The sequence below is a fragment of the Lepisosteus oculatus genome, chromosome 20, assembly GCF_040954835.1.
Source record: "Lepisosteus oculatus isolate fLepOcu1 chromosome 20, fLepOcu1.hap2, whole genome shotgun sequence".
NCBI classification, from domain to species: domain Eukaryota; kingdom Metazoa; phylum Chordata; class Actinopteri; order Semionotiformes; family Lepisosteidae; genus Lepisosteus; species Lepisosteus oculatus.
The window spans coordinates 8927524-8947476 of NC_090715.1; the positions used below are offsets into that span (position 1 = coordinate 8927524).

Consider the following 19953-nt stretch of genomic DNA (forward strand, 5'->3'; position numbering starts at 1 on the left):
TACACCTTCTCACTTTATAATATACAGGTGTATATATCTATCTTTATTTTCATTCATCAAAGAGGGTAAAGAAGTTTGACAAAATAGCAGCCCGTGCTCTGAGCGTTCAGTGGGAATTTTCACATACTGTATCTTCTGGTTAGCAGAACATTCTTGATCATCATGAGGTTGAAAGGGGAGAATTGTCAGATTTTAAAGCTAAGTAGCAGTGCTTACTTACTGGAAATGAAATGCATTTAAATGAGTGCTCCCATCTTGCAAACATTAGCATAAATTTAACAGAAACCCTTGATAAAAATCTATGTCAAAGTGGAACTCTGGGTACTGTATTTTAAAAAGAAGGGAAAAAAATGACATCCATTTCCAAATATTAGCATTGTACTGGAATCATTTTTACTCTAGACCTCAGTATTATCTTCATGGACAGGAAAAAGATGTGTGCTGGTTGCAGCCACTGAAATGTGGAACATTTTCTTTTAAAAAGGAATATTCTTACAATCGAATTCCCAACTCTACCCAACATTCCTCAAATTATTAATTTTGTAGTTATAGACAGTTCTCTAAATCTTTGTGAAACACTAAAACTGGTTTAGGAAAACTATCTTTACAATATAATAAATAGTTGTTTGGAAACGAGGGTCAGTTACAGCAACAATATTACTGTGCCACACCTGTCTTATCATTGCATAAATTGCTACTTATCAAGAGTAGTGTTCTTCATTCTTAATTAATAGTTGTCAAATCTATTATCAGAAAACCACTTATTCCCTAGTAATTCAAGAGCAGCAGCCCTGACCACTTAGCCACTCTAGTTGTGAAATTGTCATATTCAAATTGTTTTTATTGTACACTCTAGTCTTGAATCTATTGTGTGTTAAATCTTAGTGTACTGAAGCGTCCTGCTTTTTTTCAGTGTGGCATTTCTGTGTGTGTGGCATTTGTTTTTCTTCAGCTGAAGGATAATGTGATAAGAGGTTTAGCTTACACTCTCAGCAGTAGTTTTGAAAAACTACACAAAATAGGGGTACAGCTGGAATTGAGTTTTTGACCAAAAAGATCTTTGCCTTTTTTCTTTACATACAAGGGAACGGTGGCTGTGAGCCAATTTAATTTGCTCCTTTTGAAACGCATGCCGTTAATAGCCATGTTGCAGTGCAGTTGTTGTTTTCTCTCCCGTGAAAATCATGCTGTCCATCTATTATCACACCAGCTTGATGTGCTGAGATACTGTGCCATTAAGGTTGCACCACTGCAGCTGTGATCTGAGCAGTTTTTCTCTAGGTTTTCCAGGGGAAGAGAAGAGGCTATTTAACTGCCTTTCTCATTTTTGTGTTTGAGGACCTTCAAAATGAGAAGTATATGTTCCAGAAGTAGGTTAGTATGTTAGTATGTAAGCTTGATGCAGGCAAGATCATTATGAAGTAATCAGATGTATCAGAAAAGAAACATATTAATGTAAAATACAATTACAAGCTGCCTGTGAGTAAGATGTTTCAGTGCGTAGTAAGTGTACAACTATGAAGAATAAAATCTGACTTATTTAAGATTGAAATGCTGCAAACACTAAAATACTGTTTTAGTGTTCCTGATTTATCCCTGTATACTTTAGTATTTATTGTATTATTCATTCCATTTAATGTCCCTGTAGAATCATAATAGTAATTAATGAGGTATACTGGAAATCCGTCTACACAACAAATTACATTCTAATAAAATGTGGGCTTTCAAAAGAAAAGTATCTACTATGACTGAACAATTACAAGTTTGAAAAACCCTAATCTGAGTTGTGGTTTTCAGAAGACATAAATTAGTTCATACTGAGATCTCTAGTTCTAGTTTCTTAAAACGTAATGAATTGGTGGTGTTCTTGGACTGAGGTTCCTGAGCTGTCCAAAGCATGTGATATTAGACGGAGAATGACCTGGTGTGGTCAATGTTAGAAGTAGGGTTCTGCACATCTCACGTTGCTATGTTTTGAGCATATAAAACAGTATACAGTATACTTACATAATAAACATTGAATCGGTGCACATGTTTGAATTGTCTGTCTAGGTATTATAAGAAATTGCTACATGGCAAATGTAAATTTACAGGGTTGCATATTGGAAACAAGTGGTTTATAGCTTGAATTGCATTAAGGTGGTTCTCAGTATGATAAGGTTCTCTGAAAAAATCACATTGGTTCAAATGGCAAATAGTTATTGTGTAAATATCCATGTAGACTGTCCAGGAATGTTATAAAGAAATAGCACCCATATCCCGGTATGTCCTTATCTACAATACTACTGTGTTGCAGTGTTATAGAAAGGACACAGATTCTTCAGATAAGGTTCAGAGAAGGGCACCTAGACTTATTGCTGGGCAGAAGAGCAAAATCTGTGCTGACAGATAGAAAGCAATAAATTTATTCAGCCCCAGCAAGCAGTTGCTGCAGGGGGAGACTTGAGGTCCACAAAAAAAGTGAAAGGAGTAAATAAGGTTGACCCCTGCAGATATTTATCTAAAACTGGTATCACTCAGCAGAATATCAGAATATCAACTAATACACAGTTAATTAATTGGTCTGATTCTAAAGTAGTTTAACTGAATCTAATGTAATGGTATCCTTAAAAAACAGTTGCTGCAATTTTAAGGCTTCTTGGTTAAACATATCCATCCCATATACTGTACATAATTCCTTCTAGTAAAAGTGTATTGACCCTTTCCATATTTCCATATATTCCATGTATCATTAATGGTATCTATATACCTTTATATTTTTATAATAATGAAATGTGATTGCTTGTTTGGGGGAGAAGTACAAATTTATGATCAAAACTCAGACACGCATTGAAATCTTCATTTCAAATCTGCATTTTCCAACATAAGACGACAACAAACATGCAAGATAACTTATCATAACATGTTTTGAAGTCTTAAAATTAAGCAAATTAAGCAATCATTTATTTTTTAAAATTGTGTTGAGTTCAGCATGTTCGGTCTTGTTCTTTTATGATCTTTCAGTTGTTTATGATGATAATGAAGTTACTCAGAATTTCACTAAATTAATTTCTACAGAAACTTGTTTATTAAAGAATATCACATTATAATAAGGGTTTCCGTCCATGATAATCCCTTGTGGGTCTGTAAAAAATCTACACATTTTGACAAAAACAGAACGTCAAGGAAGAATTCATAAGAAAACAGAGCTACCAGAAACATTGTGACAATAATTTAAGATGTATAAAAATATAGCACAAATTGTATAGCACATATAAACTGTAGCACAATGTCATGCTTGGTGCTTCATGGTAGAAACTTGATGCAATTAATTTGTTTCCTGAATGCTGTTTTCAGTCCTCCTTGGCACAGGATGGACATCTGTAATCTGATATATTCTTATACATGAATGTCTGAGGAAATCTTAGCAGTCTTCAAAAATCATATGTAAATATAATTTGGTCATATTTGAATTGTAATAAAATGTATTAGTTAAGCATAAATGACGGAAAGTGTTTATATTCTATCTTGGCTCTTGTTTCACTAAACTGTTTTGTCATCTTACTGATACATTTTCACACATTTACTGGCTTATGTGTGCTGAACTGTCAAGCCCTGTAAATGGCTGCACTTTTGGAGGTCCGTTTTAAACAGTATTTCAATAATTGGCTGCTGATAAATCAGGGATTATGAGATGCGCCACAGTGTCCAGAGAAAAAAGAATCAATCTAGGAAACAAAATCCACTATTCCTATAGTGGCAGAAGTCACATCTCACTCTTGCAAAGGCAGTGTTTCACATAGTGTTTCCATTTTCATCAGGAGAAAAGGAAAGCATATCATATTAAGAGAGCTTCTAGACTGGCAGGGATTTAATTTTGATCTCATGGCACTCCTTCACCATACCAGTCTTCTGTATTTTTTACTAGATTTGAAGTCCTCAGTGAATGCTTGACTGGATTCTCATCCAAATCTGGTAAAGATAACGGGGCTTCGTCGCTGTGGCTTAATGTTATTGTGGCTTAGTTAATGCAAAGTTAATGCCTGACTTTTAAGGGAGGGTAATTGTAAAGAAAATGATAACAAAGAGGAGCTTTATAAAGATTCTTAAAAGGTTTTATTACTTCATCTTTCATATTTATTAAATTAATTTAAAAAATGGTGCAGTGGAACAAATCTGATGGACTTGTTTAGGTATAACACCCATCATGTGTAAATGTGAAGTCTGAATATACAGTAGTCTACATAGTGCAGTCCATAAGTATTTGGACAGTGACACAATTTTTGCTGTTTTGGCTCTGTTCTCCAGCACATTGGATTTGAAATAAACCAATGACTATAAGGTTAAATTACATTTGGTCCCCTAAAATGGGAGAACTACGTATGAAAAGCTCTGTGATGCCTATATGGTTCACCCAATATAAACATAAATACCCTCAAATAAAGCTGACTTCTGCACTTTAACCCCATAGTCATTGTTTTATTTCAAATCCAAAGTGCTGGAGTACAGAGCCAAAACAGCACAAATTGTTTCACTGTCCAAATACTTAGACTGCACCGTACATTTTGGAAAACACTCCAAGAGCCTAACAGACTTATCAAAATTTATTTGTGTTAACTCAATAATGATTTTTTTTACGAGTGCACTCAAAATGACAATGTCATGCTTTGTGCTTCGTGCTAGAAACTTGATGCAGTGAATTTGTTTCCCGATCGCTGTTTTTAATCATCCTTGGCACAGGATGGGCATAATTCACAGCAGTCTCTTCCTCGTCTTAATTTGGTCTGTTTCCTTCTCTCTCAGGTGACTTCTTTATTAGATTATCTCCGTTAACCTTAACAAGCCACCTTAATAATGCTAGATTGATGTTCCTGTTATGATTTTTTTGATGATGAATTTCTGCAAATGTAAAGAAACTCAATTATTTTAATGGTAAAAGAATTGTGATGCTTTTGTGTGTCCTAATGACCATGTAGGGCAAAAAGCTTTGTGCCGAGTATTACACCTTTAAAAACAATAAGCCAAAGTATTAAAATCTGTTTAGAACATTAGTAGTGCTGCTTCTGAATAGAACACCCCCAATGAAAGTGTTTCCTGAAAATAATAAAGTAAGGACATTAAAACACTTTCTTCCGTGAGTTGCATTTGGAAAGACTGGCCCTAGAGGACAGTCGAATATTCATTTAGGATTAAAAGATTATCAGCAATTATAATCAACAAGAATATCATATTAACTTTATTATGTTAGTGTTTCCTCATTTGAGAAAGAATGACTGCAGAATATCATTTGCATTTTAACCATGATTGCTTTCAGAATCTATTGATTGGGTTTTTGTATGTTTATTTCACCATAAATAGATTTTAATCTCAAACTTGCTCACATATATTGAAAATTATCTCAGTGTAAGAAACACAACTTGTCCTCAAACATGATTATATTTTCTTTGTACCTATTAGTTCATTCCAGAGATTGTATAATAATAAAATCCCTTTACCGTATATCTTGTATATTAACGTAAATGTGCACATTTTTTTTCAAAACTGTGATTCTCCACATATTAACATCTTTTTATCACCTGTTTTTTCTTTCATAATCAAGACCAGTTTGGGCTTTTACAGCATGTTGTAATCCATAACATAGTGTAGCATAGTAATTGGAAAATGAAATGTCTATAGTCTTAAGTGTTACAGTATTATTTTTTAGACAGTATGCAGAATTTGATCTTGTGTTCTCTGTATATATTGATTGTAAATTTTTGTTCTCATTTGTTTTCTAAGGAAAATTGTGATATATAACATAATTATCTTTGGGTTCTTGTAATTTTCTAAATCTTTTCATTACAATCTTGTATCTTGAGCATTTCTCACGCGTCTTGAATATTTGCATGTATATGCTAACATATTTTTAGAACAAGAGAGAAACACAGAGTGGTAGTTATAGTTCCAATTACTGCTTTCAAGGCTAACATTATGAAAATATTCTTTTCTATTAAAAATTTAAACAGGGCAAGATTAAATATTAAACACTGCAGTTGTGAGAACAAGATGCAGTACGAAACATCTTGCGTTCTATTTATAATTCATAATCTATTGTCTCTGATTAAAAACTTTGGGCTGTTTTTGTCTATCACAATCTATAAAGCCAGTCACGGAAACAGAAATCTGACAGCACAGTACATAATTGCAGATTTATTTCTATAGCTGAAGCACCTACACAAAGCCACAGAAGTGAACAGTGAATTCACATCTTTGTTTGCAAAATAACATTATATGTCCATCTCTCTGAAGAGAGGCTTTTTAGGAGTTGTGGTCATACCACACTCCAAATTACTTGGTAAATTTCCCCAGAGCACAAAGAACTGCTACTTTAACTTTTCACAAGACCATGTGGCATAGCATCAAGGCTGGGGTATGAGCGTACTTCAACAGAAATATAGTGCATTTAGTCTTGTGTTGATACATAAATCCAAAAATTTAACTTAATATGTTGTCTCTCCCCCCCAACCCCCACCCTGTGGATAAGAAGTGAGCTCGAACCAGAGCAGTCCAGTCAATGAGTTTCCTGACTGCAGGGAGGGTGGCAGCGAGGCCAGCCTGCTGGTGTCTCCCCTGGTGGTGGCAGGCATCGTCATCGGTCTGGTTCTCTTCCTGTCCTGTGTCACCATCATTGTTGGCAGCCTGCGCAAGGACGGACGCCTCCGGAACCCACATCTCCGCCCTGAGTCCAGCTACGGTGAGCCAAGCACATGTAATGCAGACAAGGGGACAGTAAATTAAAAAACTCTGGACAGACACTGCGTTTATGCTGATCTAGAAATGTAGAAATATCCTCACACACTGTCAGAAGTCATCACCATTCCTTTGATAACTTTAAAAAATGATACATTTGTAAAGTCTTGATGTTCAGAATAAAAGCTCCCCAATTCAGCAGTTAAATTTTACTTTCAGTTCTTTCATTGAAATGATCAATCAGCAGAAGTGTGACAGAAATAGCCCAAACACTTCTACGCACAAATTTCACCATGTCACAGAATAAGAACGTCTTCATCCTGAGTCCAGCTACAGTAAACCAAGCAACAGCAGTGTTAACAAGGTGGCAGTAACTACAAACCTGAAACAAAAACACTGGACAGACGTTGTGTTTATGTTGGCGTGCAAGGTAGAAAAATCATTTGTTTATAATGATGGAGTGACTTACTTTCTGGTATAATCCATCAGCTTTCCATTGATAACTTTAAAGGGTGATAAATGTGTAAATAAAGTCTGTACAGTATGTTCAGCATAAAAGCCTCTCAATTCAGCAGTTAAATCATTTTCATTTACCTCCAGTTCTTTCCTTGAAATATTCAGCCAGCACAAGTGAAACAGAAATAACCCAGACAATGTGATTGTTGTATTTACATACATTCAAGCAAAACCCTTTCCTATTACAATTACTATTTTGAGGGAAATTCCAAACGCTTGCCAGATTATTGTGTGATGAAGCAGTCCTTCAAAGATGATGATGAGGGACAATAAAATGCCCCTGTTTCCCCAGTGGAGACGCATTTTCCCACAAATACCAGTTTAGCATAGTGGTGGTTTAAAAATAAAATTATACTTTTACCAAGCAACTGTTGTGCATGAAAAAATCAAGGCTTAACCTTTACATGGAAAAATGCTATCCATATATTTAGTAAATATATTCAAAGAATTCCAAAGCATTGGTTTAACCTTTAATAAAAATAATAAGGTATACTAGAAAGACTTCTCAACCCGGAAAACATTTATAGACAACTTTTCACATCAGAAACACTGGAGATGCAGGGATTAAAAGCCCTACTATGGTTCATTTGAGGAGTCACATTATACATTTTTAAATTCAAACTCTCTGCATAACTCATTGTTGTGCACTGTCCACAAAATTAACATAAAGCAGCCCTCCCCAATTCTCTTTAATGGTTAAGCCACAACAATTACCTTACAAGAGCATGCATAATAAAAGTACTGCACCACAGTACTGCTTCCCTGCATTAACACAGCATTTCAGACAGGTTATCAGCTAAAGGCAGTGGAAGTCTCTCAAGGTTACTCACATGAAACATTTTAGGTTAGGCAAACAGTGACAACTACCATAAGTAAAAACATCTTCCATGCTCCAATGAAGCTGAAGAAAAGCAGCTTTTAAACAATAAAAGCAATAGTGAAATTCCAGCTACACAGTGCTACTCAAGACAAAAGAAATGCAGAAGTACATTCCATGGTATTTGAAACAGCTAGTCTTTGAGAATAGAGACAGTATTAATTTGTTAACTTTCAAACCGTCAGAATAGAAAGGCAGACTGGCATTGCTGTAAGTGAATGTAGTGAGTAAAATTTAATCTACTAATACATTTTTTCACCATAACCAGGATGCTACAGTTGTTGTTTTTTTACATAACTTCACTATTAATATACAGCAAAAATAAAAATAAACAGCAGCTTCTTCCATTATTAAGACTTGCAAACTTGCTGGCTTGAACGTAATATAAAAAGCTGGCCTGTATCGATAGCGCAGTGCTTCTAAACACTGACAAGCACAAGGCATTAAAATCATCCATGATCTGTTGTTGACTTAGAAATCTGCAGTCTGTGACCTGCTGCCAGATTGAGTATATTAAAAGTGAGATGAAACTGCTTTGGTCAAAGTACTTAGGGACCTTAACCTTAAAGGTAGTGCTTGCTGGTGGATTTAGCTTTCTTCCAACTGACATCATGTAAAAGGTCTTTCACACAGTCAAATATCAGTCTTTGTTGGGAGCAGCATCACTATTGATTTCCCTGGTTCTTGAAAGGATAGCAAGAAAAAAAAACATTTTGCTCACTCAGTTAAACAGGGGTGACCCCAGTGTACCTGAAAGCAAGGATCTTCTCTGAAGCTGTGTGAAAAATACCAATTTTCACTTGAAAAAAAAAATTCTTACACACACCTTTTCACAAGGCATACTCTGAAGATAAAACACACTTAGTGTTGTTCTTCCTGCTATTGTTTCTCAAGGAGTTAAGATGTTGTAGCACCCGTGCTGAATATACAGTATGTGTTTTTATTGAGTATTTGATCTTTCAATTTAAAAAAATATATTCACAGTTAAATGAGATGTATGCAGGTGTATTAAAATTTCAGTGTTTGAGAAACGAAATTGTTTTATGTAGAGAAATTACATATCTCATTACCACATACATAAATAGGATGTGCCAAGAATAATTCTTTGAACCCCACAGAATTTCAAGCATTGTTGTTTTTTGGCTGTTCTATTGTCACGGAACATAGAAGGTGTTACCACCTCCTCACTTGATCTCATTAGATCTTAAAAGATGGGCCTGCTCAGTAGTAGGATGGAAGACCTCTAAAAAAAATTAGATTACTGCTCTAAACTGTGTCTTTGAGACAGAAGGTGACCCCTTTTCCCTGGACCAGAATTTCCAAGTCAATCCATGAGTCTCGTGTCTGAGGATACTGTCAAAAGGACACACTGTCCTGACTAAGATGTTAAACTGAGGTCCTGACTGCTAATGATCCCATTGCATTGTTCATGAGACTAGGGGTGTTCTGGTTCAAATGCACTCTGGGCTTGCACTATCAGACCTGCCTTAATTCAATTGACAGAGAAGGTGCTGGTATAATTGTTGACATGCACTAACCCAGGTGAGAGTTATCCTTTGCCAGTTTTATACAAAGAGCTGTATACATAGGATTAAGTGGATCCCCTCTTATATATTAAGTTCTCGGGGATTCTCTGGTTTGAAAAGCACTACAATATGTAAATATAAGGAATAAAATGTTTCTGGGGTAATAAAATAAAATTGTCATAAAAAAGTCAATATATAGTAAAAAAAAAGTTAGCTAAAAGAAGCTTTCTGTCATATGACTTCTGACATCTTAAGCCCTTTCTTGCTAAACAAGGAAGGGGCTTCAATCAGAAAATAATTGTCTTAGTTGTGGTTGATATCTTTTGTTTGCCTGGCTGTAATCTTGCAATCATCTTGTTTTCAGCTACTGATGGCTTCTCCTATAGTGGGTCTGTTGGGGATCTGAGGTCAAGGTGTATTGAGGAATTCCCACCAGCCTTCGATTTCGACTCGTATGTGGAGACAGTCTCTCAAGTCAACGTGATGTATCCTGACTCACCTCCTCAGTAAGTAACTTTCATTGTTACTCATAGATTCACCGAGTGAGGCATAGTGGGGAGCACTACTGCCTCACAGCTCCAGAGATACTACTGTAGTTTCAATTCCAGGCTGGGGAATCTATCTGTGTGGAGACTGCATGTTATCTCCATGTTTGCATGAGTACACCAATTGCCTCCTAGCTCCCAAAGACATGCACATGTCTCCTCTAAACAATGGTTTCATTTGTGAGGCATTTATTCCCACTTCATTCAGTACTTTGTCCCTAAATATATAAAGCCAGTGTGTTGAATAGCCTTCTCTCGTTAGGTCTTCTGAAGTTTCCCTTGTGTTTATCTGCATGAGGAAGCACCTGGGTTTCCCAATTCATTACTTGCCTATCAGTAGAGTGACTTTGGGACCTGTCTTTCAGAGCACAAAAAGAATGGTCTGTTTCCCATATAAAATTTGAATTTCTAGTACAATTTTCTAATATGACCTCTACCCTGTTAGTTATTAAATACGATTAGAAATAATAGCTTTTTTAGTGATCGGGAAATGTGGTTTTTAAACTTTGTAAGGCTATTTTTATATTGTAATACCTCCCTTGTAGAGAAACCAAAATTGTATATACATAGCATGTACTGTGCATTCAGAAAAAAACAATAATGGTTCCAATATTTTTTACAAGGTATGCATTGCTGCTGATACCAATGCAAAAATATATAAAGATAATGAAAGATCTATAATTGTTTTTCTTTTAAAGACTAGAAATCCCTTTCTTATGTTCCTGTTAAATGTGAGTTCTTAAAGGCCCTCCTGTTTTCCCAGTTTCTGTGTAATGTGTTTTCTCCAGGCTCACACATTGGTAGTGTATGTGTGAAGTTCTGCCCTTCATACACAGAAGGCTGCTTATAAAAATATATTACAGTTGGGACTAGAACACAAAACTGTGACAAGAACGGACAAGCTAATGTTTTGACGTGAACTGTCCTCTTCTCAACATTAAAGGAATCTGTCTTTCCCTGATAATGAAACTAGTACTTTGTAAAATGGATAGGGAACTGGGAATAGACAAATGTATGGAATATATTGTGTTCTGCTGTCTCTAATATGTACATGGGTAGTATTTCTGGCAGTGACAAAGTAATGGAATATATGCATGAGTCCATGGCTAATCAGTAGAAGATTTTCTTTAGCAAAATAAGACTAGCAATTGTTTGATACTGAATATATTCAGAAGATTGATTATGGCTTCACAAATTAGGTAAAGAATTGTACATTTTTTAAGTATTTAAGTTTTTTCCTTTTATGAAATAGAATGCTTCAGCAGGGCTGGTCAATAAAGAAAGCCTTGCAAGGTACTTTACAGTATATTCTCATCCATAAATCATATATATGTCCCTAATGACAATGAGCACTGTCTTCTAAGTTAGCATTAAGGAAGTAATTTCCCCTTGTTAATTCCATCTTTAACCCTTAGGATGGTGAGCTTCCAGCACAAATCTGACTTCTGCTTTCAAAAGCTAAAACAGAATGTTTACTTGCATATAATTTCATCTACAAATTTGTTTTTTAGATGTGTGACATAATGAAGCTTTAAATAAAAATTTAGGAATAATTTCAATAACTTTCTCTATATGTAACCCTTAAAAGAGTCTAGAGCCTCATCTTTCCCAGCCTGTTATTCATCTGTTTGAGTTAAAAAGTGAGCACTGAATTATACAGTACAAGTAATTACACTGCCATAAGGCGGCTTTTATTCTAGAGGGCATGAGCTACACAGAATCTCTTGATCAGAAGCTTTTTCAGTTGGCATTAAACAAGCAGTCCCTTAACAGCCCACCGATATTGATGAAGAGCAAATTAATACAAATAGCACTGGGTTTAACTGATGTCTTTTGGGTGCTTAATATAAAGACTTCCCTGCCATTTTGTCTGTCATTCAGACAGAAACAAAAGAAAGAAATGGCTCAACCAATACAAGTGCTGTTCCAAATGCTGGGTGGGCTCTATGATGGTGGGGATCAAGCCTGGGATTTGCCAGGCAGCAGTCCATATCAGAGGAGTCTGCCTAGAAATACTCATGCACTCCTGTGTCTGGTTGCAGGATTAGTAGATGCTTGCTGACGTGATAAAAAACAATTTACTATTCTAAAATGGGTGAGTAAAACAAACATGGTTAGTGATTCTAAATTTGATTCAAAGCCGAAGTAAGATGGTGATATAAAAGCTGTTAATGCTATTAGTTTTATCAACAAAGGACTATAAAAAGTAGAGGAACATTGCCTATTTAATTTTGAAAGTGGCCACAATGGACATGGAGTTTTCAAAAATAGAAGCCCAGACATTTATAACCATTCTTGGACTTGGCATGCCTCAATACTGATGTAGCATTTCAGAGCTGGAGAATAATTTAACAAAAACATACATATAGTATCCCTTGTAATAGAGAATCTTAATAAAGATTAAACCCTTTTTTAAGAAAGTACAGTAAATCACAGGAGAAATAATATGGCAAGTAACAGGACAAAATGGAGGTTTGTATCTCTTTTTCCAAGTTATGTACCCTCAATCACTTGATTAACCACAACTTAACTGCGGGTGGTGAAGGTCTTTCTCCAGCTGGTCCAGCTTGCAGCAGTGAAAGCACATGTTGCCGCTGGACTGTATTCATGATTCACTCCAAAGTGCCCTTGGCTACACTGCTGTTTCAAGTCATATAGTGCAGGCTTTGCAGTTTCATAAACAAAATTGGAGAGCACTTAAGATAGCAGCACTGGGGATGCTAAAGACATTGATGAATAGATTCATTAAGAGCAGATCATTTCAGAAAAATTCTATACTGCCAAATATGCAGAAAACGCAATAAGCATATCGATTTTAAGGGACTGAGAAGCAGTTAACAAGCACTTTGATGTGTACTGTCCAATGGTTTATTAACTGGAATAATAATACTTCAAAATATAACATGCTGAAACAAATTACTGTATATATTTGAACCATTTTTATTCCAAATCTAATAAACGTGGAAAGGAACATATGCAAACAGTGAAACCTCACACATGGTAAAAAATCTATAGGGAGCATGTGATACAGGGTTTTAACATAAGAAAAGGTATGTGATCTTGCTTCACTGTTTTTGTACTAGGAAAATGTCATTTACAGTGTCTAAATTAATGTCCAAAGAAACAATTTCTGCAAATGAATAACATCACGTTCTATTTAAGTGTACCTTGGTCTCTGACAAACCTCAGAAAATAGATTTTTTTAACCCACAAAACCATTATGCTGGAAGATTTAATAATAAGAACAGGTCACCATTCACAACTTCAGTTTTGCACTGTATGAACATAATCTAACTCAGATGGACCTAGTCAATTTGCTCAAGCAAAATGTGTTTTATTCATTTCATATTTAGAAATTTAGTAAATCTCTAAGCCAGTGAAAAAGTTCACATATTTCATTGCATTGGTAACATTTCCTTTTTCTTACTAGCTCTTAGAAATATGAGCACAAAGCAGAACTCAGAATTCAAGTCAGAGGAGTAATTCTACAGCATCTCTAAAAACATAAGCAGTAAAGGACCTCAGATTTGATTTGACCAGTGCATGTCTCTGTGATCTCAATTCCTTACATGAACAGAATGAGTTACAGCCAAAATATGGTCAGCTTGTCCCAAAGTTGCCTTAAAAGTGCATCATCACACTGCCATAATATGCCCCTCCAGAAATATTAATGGCAATGTAATGAAGCTGAAATGTGCTCCAGTTTCTGTCTGTTTTATTTTACATGGAGGGCCAGAGAATATTGACAAGTATGAACTGAACTGAGACAGAACGGCGCTTGCTTGCCCTTCATGCCTTGTTTCACTGAGTCACAATATTATTTACATTTATATGACAGTTCCATTATGACACCAGACCCTTTCCTCTGAGCCCTGTAAGAGAGCTTTTAAAGAGGGTGAAATTACTTTTCCTAGCACCCAGACCACATCTGAAAAAGCGGGCCTTGTCATGTTTAACAGCAAATTTTGAAGAATATGGAATATTACTCCAGAGTCATAGGCTATTAAGTGTCACTGAATAGTTTGTAATTCAGTTGTGAGAGATATCTAGCCATCCCATTTTCATTTTCGCACTTTTTTCAGCATAAGCTTTATCTGTAGCTTTTATAGGTTTAATAGAAAGGGAACTTATGACAAAATATGAAACAGCTGCCACCCTCTTTCAATTTAAGGCCCTTATAAATTCTGCAATAATTATATCATCAGTATTTAAACCAGATTATTGCCATTAAACTACAGATGATGAAGAAAAAATACAGAAACACTTTTGCCTTTAGATATATTAACCATTTTTACACACCCACACAGATACTGAATCTCAAAGTCTGTAATACTTTTTCTTCTTGTGGTAAATATTTCCAGTTTAATCCAGGTCTTGGTCCTTTGAAGAGCTATGTTTCTCTTAGGTTTGCAGCTTTGTCTTCAACTTTATTTTTCTTTAGAGAATCCTTCTTGATGATGTGGTGGTCTGGTTTTATTGTAGCATAGCTCTTAAATTAACAGCGAATTTGTTCTTTTTTTCAATGTTTAATATTCAAGTACTGTGCATTAGTTTGTTTTCTGTGGTGGTTTGTTACAATGGCCAACTTTGTTTTCATTACAAATGCAGGAGCTACAAATTAACCTTCCTTTTCAAACCTAGTTTACCTAAGCAATCAAATTTTGCAAAAGAAACATTGAGATTGTACATGATACTGCATATAATTATAATGATTATTATAATAAAGCTTCCATATAAATGGCTTCTTTATTTAGCTTGAAAAGAACAGTATTTTATTCAGACGTATTGTGCAAAGCTATTAAAGAGAGGGAAAGCATTCCAGAACATAGGTTGCTATGGCTGAGCTGTGGGTGTTTAACAGAGCACTTCATCACTGCTCCTGCATTTTCAAGCCTTCATCCATCTCTTCTCCTTAGTTGGGGGAATAGAAAGTGATTCCTCATAACAGAGTTGGCGAGACTTACATTAAATCACATCATAACATGCATTCATTATGTGCCCACAAGTGTATTTTGCAGTGCTTTATTATGTTATACCTAATGCAATCCTCAGCCATTTCAAAACAATATTGAGGTAATTACTTGCATAACTAAAAGTATGGTTCTCAAAGGAATGTTATTTTGATATGCAACACTTAGAACACTGTGATGCCCTTTATATAGGAAAAAAGGGACCTTGTTCTGCATTAATCAGTCATTGAACTTGTTAGCTTTTGCCCCTGTGTAATGTCCCAGAATGATCAGATCTTTATTGTAGGATGTAGCTCATAATGAGTGATCCCTGAAAAAGCAGTGGATTGGTTTCAGGTACAGGGCTCTGTGGTGAGAAAGCAGGTTATTGTGCTGAGGCAGATGGAGAGCCGTGGTACACAGGAGATGACAGTGTGACAGTGCACGGGCTGTCGCAGTCACAGATGGTGGCGGAGGCTCCTAGCTTATCACACGCAAATCAGCAATCACCTGTGGAGCCCTCGCGGAGGCTTCCTTCCGCCAAGCGCCGGCTCACTGCTCCTCGCACACCAGCTGAATTCTGAATGAAGGAGGACTGGGCATCTCGGAACAAAAGCGACAGCCTGTTCGACATTCTGCTGCACAGTCCCTCCAGTGTGCCTCAGAGTGGTTCATAATAGGTATGTGTGTGCTAGCAATATAAACTTTGCTCTACATACACCGAACTATTACTGCAACCCCCACTTCCAGCTGTACCTTCTCCCCAGTTTGACCAATATGTGTTTCCAGTTACTATGTAACAGGGCTATTGCCGCCATAGACATTACAAAGGTACTGTTAAACATTGCTGTTCTACTCTTACATAATGAGGAGAGCTGTATTGTTTTTAATTTTTAGAATTAAAAGAGATTTATTTACTATTATTTCACACAATGACATGAAATAAGTGGTGGGATATATAAGCTAAAAATAGAAAAAATTGCCTTTAGTAGGTTGTTTTCCTTTCCAGTGACAGAAACAACATGTCTTCTTCTTTTCATTTCTCTTCATTTCAAAGCGAGTGCAGATGAAACTGCAATTACTAAAACCTTATTCTTCAATGGGAAGATACAGTGGTGGAGACACTGAACACTAAAAGGGAGGTCTGTTAAAAACACAAGTTAATAAACTGTAGAACTGTAATATTACATTTCAGGGAGTTTTTAAATTACTGCCTAGAGGTAGAGAAAGAAGCAAATCCACTCTTTAAGAATGGCTTTCCTGAGGCACACTTACTCCCTAAGATAGGATTATCCTGCAAAAACAACAATAAACTATCTCTCAGTGGAGCACTGCAACTTATTATAAAACTCAAATAAAAGAAATATTCTTAAAGGTCTCCACACAAGTTGATATATGAGGCACATTTATTACATTTATTTACTTTATCTTTTAAGAAACCTGAAAAACAACAGTAGTGAAAAGCAGATCTGGAGTTTTTATGTTTATAATAATAATCCTTTATTTAAGTAGATGGCTCAGATGAGAAAACATTGTAATTTACAATGATGATCTGGCCAAAAGGCTTCATTAAACTGTTGTCTTAAAATGTTATACTTGCATATCATGTAGTTCCTCAGTAATATATGTAACTATTGCAAATGTATACTCCTCACCAAATGAAAAAAAATGTTAGGTTCCACCCACTTTCCTCTACAAAGGTGGTTATAATTTATGAGTGACATTAAGGGAAACATGCTCCTTGAGGTTTCCAGGGCAACAAAGCTATCATATTTTTCATTCCAATGAGAAATGACAAAATAATACAGAACTGTTTAGCTTCTGTAACAAAAACATGTAGAATAAGCTAATGCAACACACAAAATTGTACGAGCAGTCTGTAATATTTGTCTCACTTGATTAAACTTAGCATGAAAACTGTTATGCAAAGTTAAAATTATGAATCTAGAGAAAGAATACTACAGTAAGTGAACTGCTTTCAAAATAATTGATTTTGGCCACTGGGGACTGCACACATTCAAAGCCGGTACATGGACTCTTTCTTGATCCCTTTATTTCTTACAACAGTACTATAACTTTGAAAAATAACATGCCATGACCTTTATGATGTTGTGATGTTGAAATTCCGTAAAGTTTTTAAAACTGCCAAGACAACTAGAGAATGTGTGGTTGAGACTTTTACCCTATTATTTTGTTCTACAGACACCAACACAAATTTCTTTTAAATGTTGTGGTTTTAAATTGGAGCTCTGCAAGTCACCTCAAAATACATTTTATGTTCCCATAATTTTCTTTAGCAAAACATACTGTTGTATAAAAGTATTGTAAATATTAAGAAACCTAAAACTTGGCAATTTCTGGGTTCTTAGAGAAAACAAATATACAGCCAAAAGAACTTCCACAGAAATAATTTTAAATCACCTTTAAATGATTCCACTTGTAAAAACTACATGGACAATCTATTTTTCACTGTTGTCAATGTGTTTTGATTCAATGAATGTACAATGCACATTCTGAACAAAAACATGTTTTGTCTTAACACTGAAAATGAACTGAAATATTTTGAAGCATGCAATTTATGTCTCTTTTAGAATTATGAAAAACTCACTGTAGTGAACAGTCAAAATTAAAATTGAAAATACTAGAATGTGCACAATTTGTTTCTTCAGCTAAAATAGTTCTGGGTCTCCTGAGGGCAAAATTGAGCCATGGACAAGTGGTAATTCCTCAAATTACATTAATATTAGTTCATAAATGCTTGCATTTGTAGAGCACTTTTTATCCCATAGGATCCCAGAGAGCTTTACATAAAATACTTTGATGCCAAAGGTTAGTGCCAGCAATTATCCTTCTTCCATCTACTCCATCCACTCAGTAAGGAAAATGTATTTTAATTCAAACTAAAAGCTTGTTATAAAAGGATCGAGATACTTCTCATAGTGCCATAGGCTTATTTTACTAAAATCATTTGGTTCTTAAATTATTCAGCAGTCAGTTAGATTGCCTCAGAGAAAAGTTTTTTGAAAGGCAAATTAGAGATAACATACCGTCTTTTTGTAGGTGGTATGAATCACATGAAGTTATTGTACCCGAAGGTAAAATACTCAACGTCACAACATTGTGCTTGAAAAATAACAGCTATTTAATTTCTTTCCACTGCAATTTACAAGCAATACTTTAGTATGGAGGTACATTTTGAAAGGTATAATCTATGACAAGATGCTAGTACTTACAAATGTAATGTTTGGAATATTTTAATATGTTTGGGTCAGCAGCATGAAGTATTGGCTAGGGCTATGGACTCTTGTCTAAAGGGTAATAGATTCAAATCCCAAGTGGGGTGGTACTGTTGTGCCTTTTAGCAAGGTTCTTCACTCAGACTGTTCTTATAAAGGCCTTGCACTTCTGATGAACTTGTATAAGGAAAGATTCTGAAAAAACCTTTCAACTTTAATTTAAAGCAGTAAATTTTATATTTAATTCAGAGGTTTGCTGAATGTGAGAAAGATGTAGAATAGATATCACAAACTTGGGAACAATGAAATTACTAAAAGAGGAGGAGGAGGAGGATCCTGTTTTTAAAGTATAGAGGAGTGGGCCATTTGAGGCCCCTCTGAGCATGACTTTGCTTATTTTTTCTGAATTCATCTGTAAAATTAAAAAATATTCATTTACTAACTTTCTTGCAAAGAAAGGTAGTTTTCTGATGTCTTTCAACATCCTTGATTATTGAAATATCCATTCGATATATCCATTTCAACACAGAAACTGTTTGTGTGTTCCATAAAACACACAACACAAGAATAAACAGGCCATGACATTAATTCTAGGATGAGAACAAATTCCATATTTCCCACTGAAACCCTTTCCCTCATTAACTTTTCTCTGGTGGTGACACAAGCCAAAGTAAGGCTGACTTTGTTCATTGCCTTTGGTAGTCTTGTAGTTGAATCAAACAGGATGATCTTTTTAGCATCTGAATGCATCAGATTATCCCTTGGTATTTTCTTTGTGTCATCCCCTAAGTAGACAGTGACACAGGTCTTGCAAACCCCCTGTCTTTCTATCAGAACTCTGAGCCAGCTACACAGATTCTTTCACCTGCCACAGCAGTGCAAACACTCTCCTGAACTTTCAGCAGATCCGATTTAGAAAGCAGAAGTACCCGTGCGGTAGTCAGATTCGTGCTATAGTTCTGTGCAAATGTAGTGATCACTGTTCTCAGTTGGCAATCAGTGGCACCTGGCACACTTCCTTCCCTGCAGCAAGACACCAGCTTTCCACTACAGACAATTTGCAAGAGCAGCAAATACAAAAAAAAACATTTCTGTATTTATGACAGTGTATACATTTGACACATTGTTCTATTTCAATATTTGCTTGAGAATTCTTTTCTGAAGTTTGCATTTTAATGTTAAATGGGTACATGTCTCTTTTCCAGCTTTATTTATTATAGTGAATAATTCATGTGTTGTAAACCTACAAAAAAAAAATGAAACCTGACTTTCAGGAGAGTTTGTCTTACTTTTCTGTATCAAGAGTGCTTTTTTATTTGTCATTGTGTACCAGAATCAGAATGAAGAGTTCCTTGCAGTGATTTGTCAAAGAGACATTTCTATAAATGGTACAAAAATGCAAAAAAAAAAATCCTGGTACATTGATTTCTAAATGGTGACTTTTCAAAGCTTTTATATGTGGAGGGTTGTATTCTAGAGCTTTAGAACAGCTTTTTGATATTTTTGAGTGGCACAGTTGTTAGCTTTGCTGCTTTGCAGCACTGGGGCCCTGGGTTCAATCCCAGACCTGGGGTGATATCTGCATGATGTTTGTAG

General features: G+C 35.5%; 1 protein-coding gene across 2 annotated transcripts in view; it reads left to right on the forward strand.

The window, feature by feature from the left end:
- bean1 (brain expressed, associated with NEDD4, 1) overlaps nt 1–19953 on the forward strand; it is a 44642-nt gene that overhangs the window by 18875 nt on the left and 5814 nt on the right. Inside the window, exons 4-5 of one of the 2 annotated variants that reach the window (XM_006641365.3) lie at nt 6503–6712; nt 9992–10133. In XM_006641365.3, the coding sequence (XP_006641428.2) occupies nt 6503–6712; nt 9992–10133 (352 nt within the window). The remainder of the gene's footprint in view (nt 1–6502; nt 6713–9991; nt 10134–19953) is intronic. The other variant, XM_015368031.2, reaches the window with a different exon arrangement.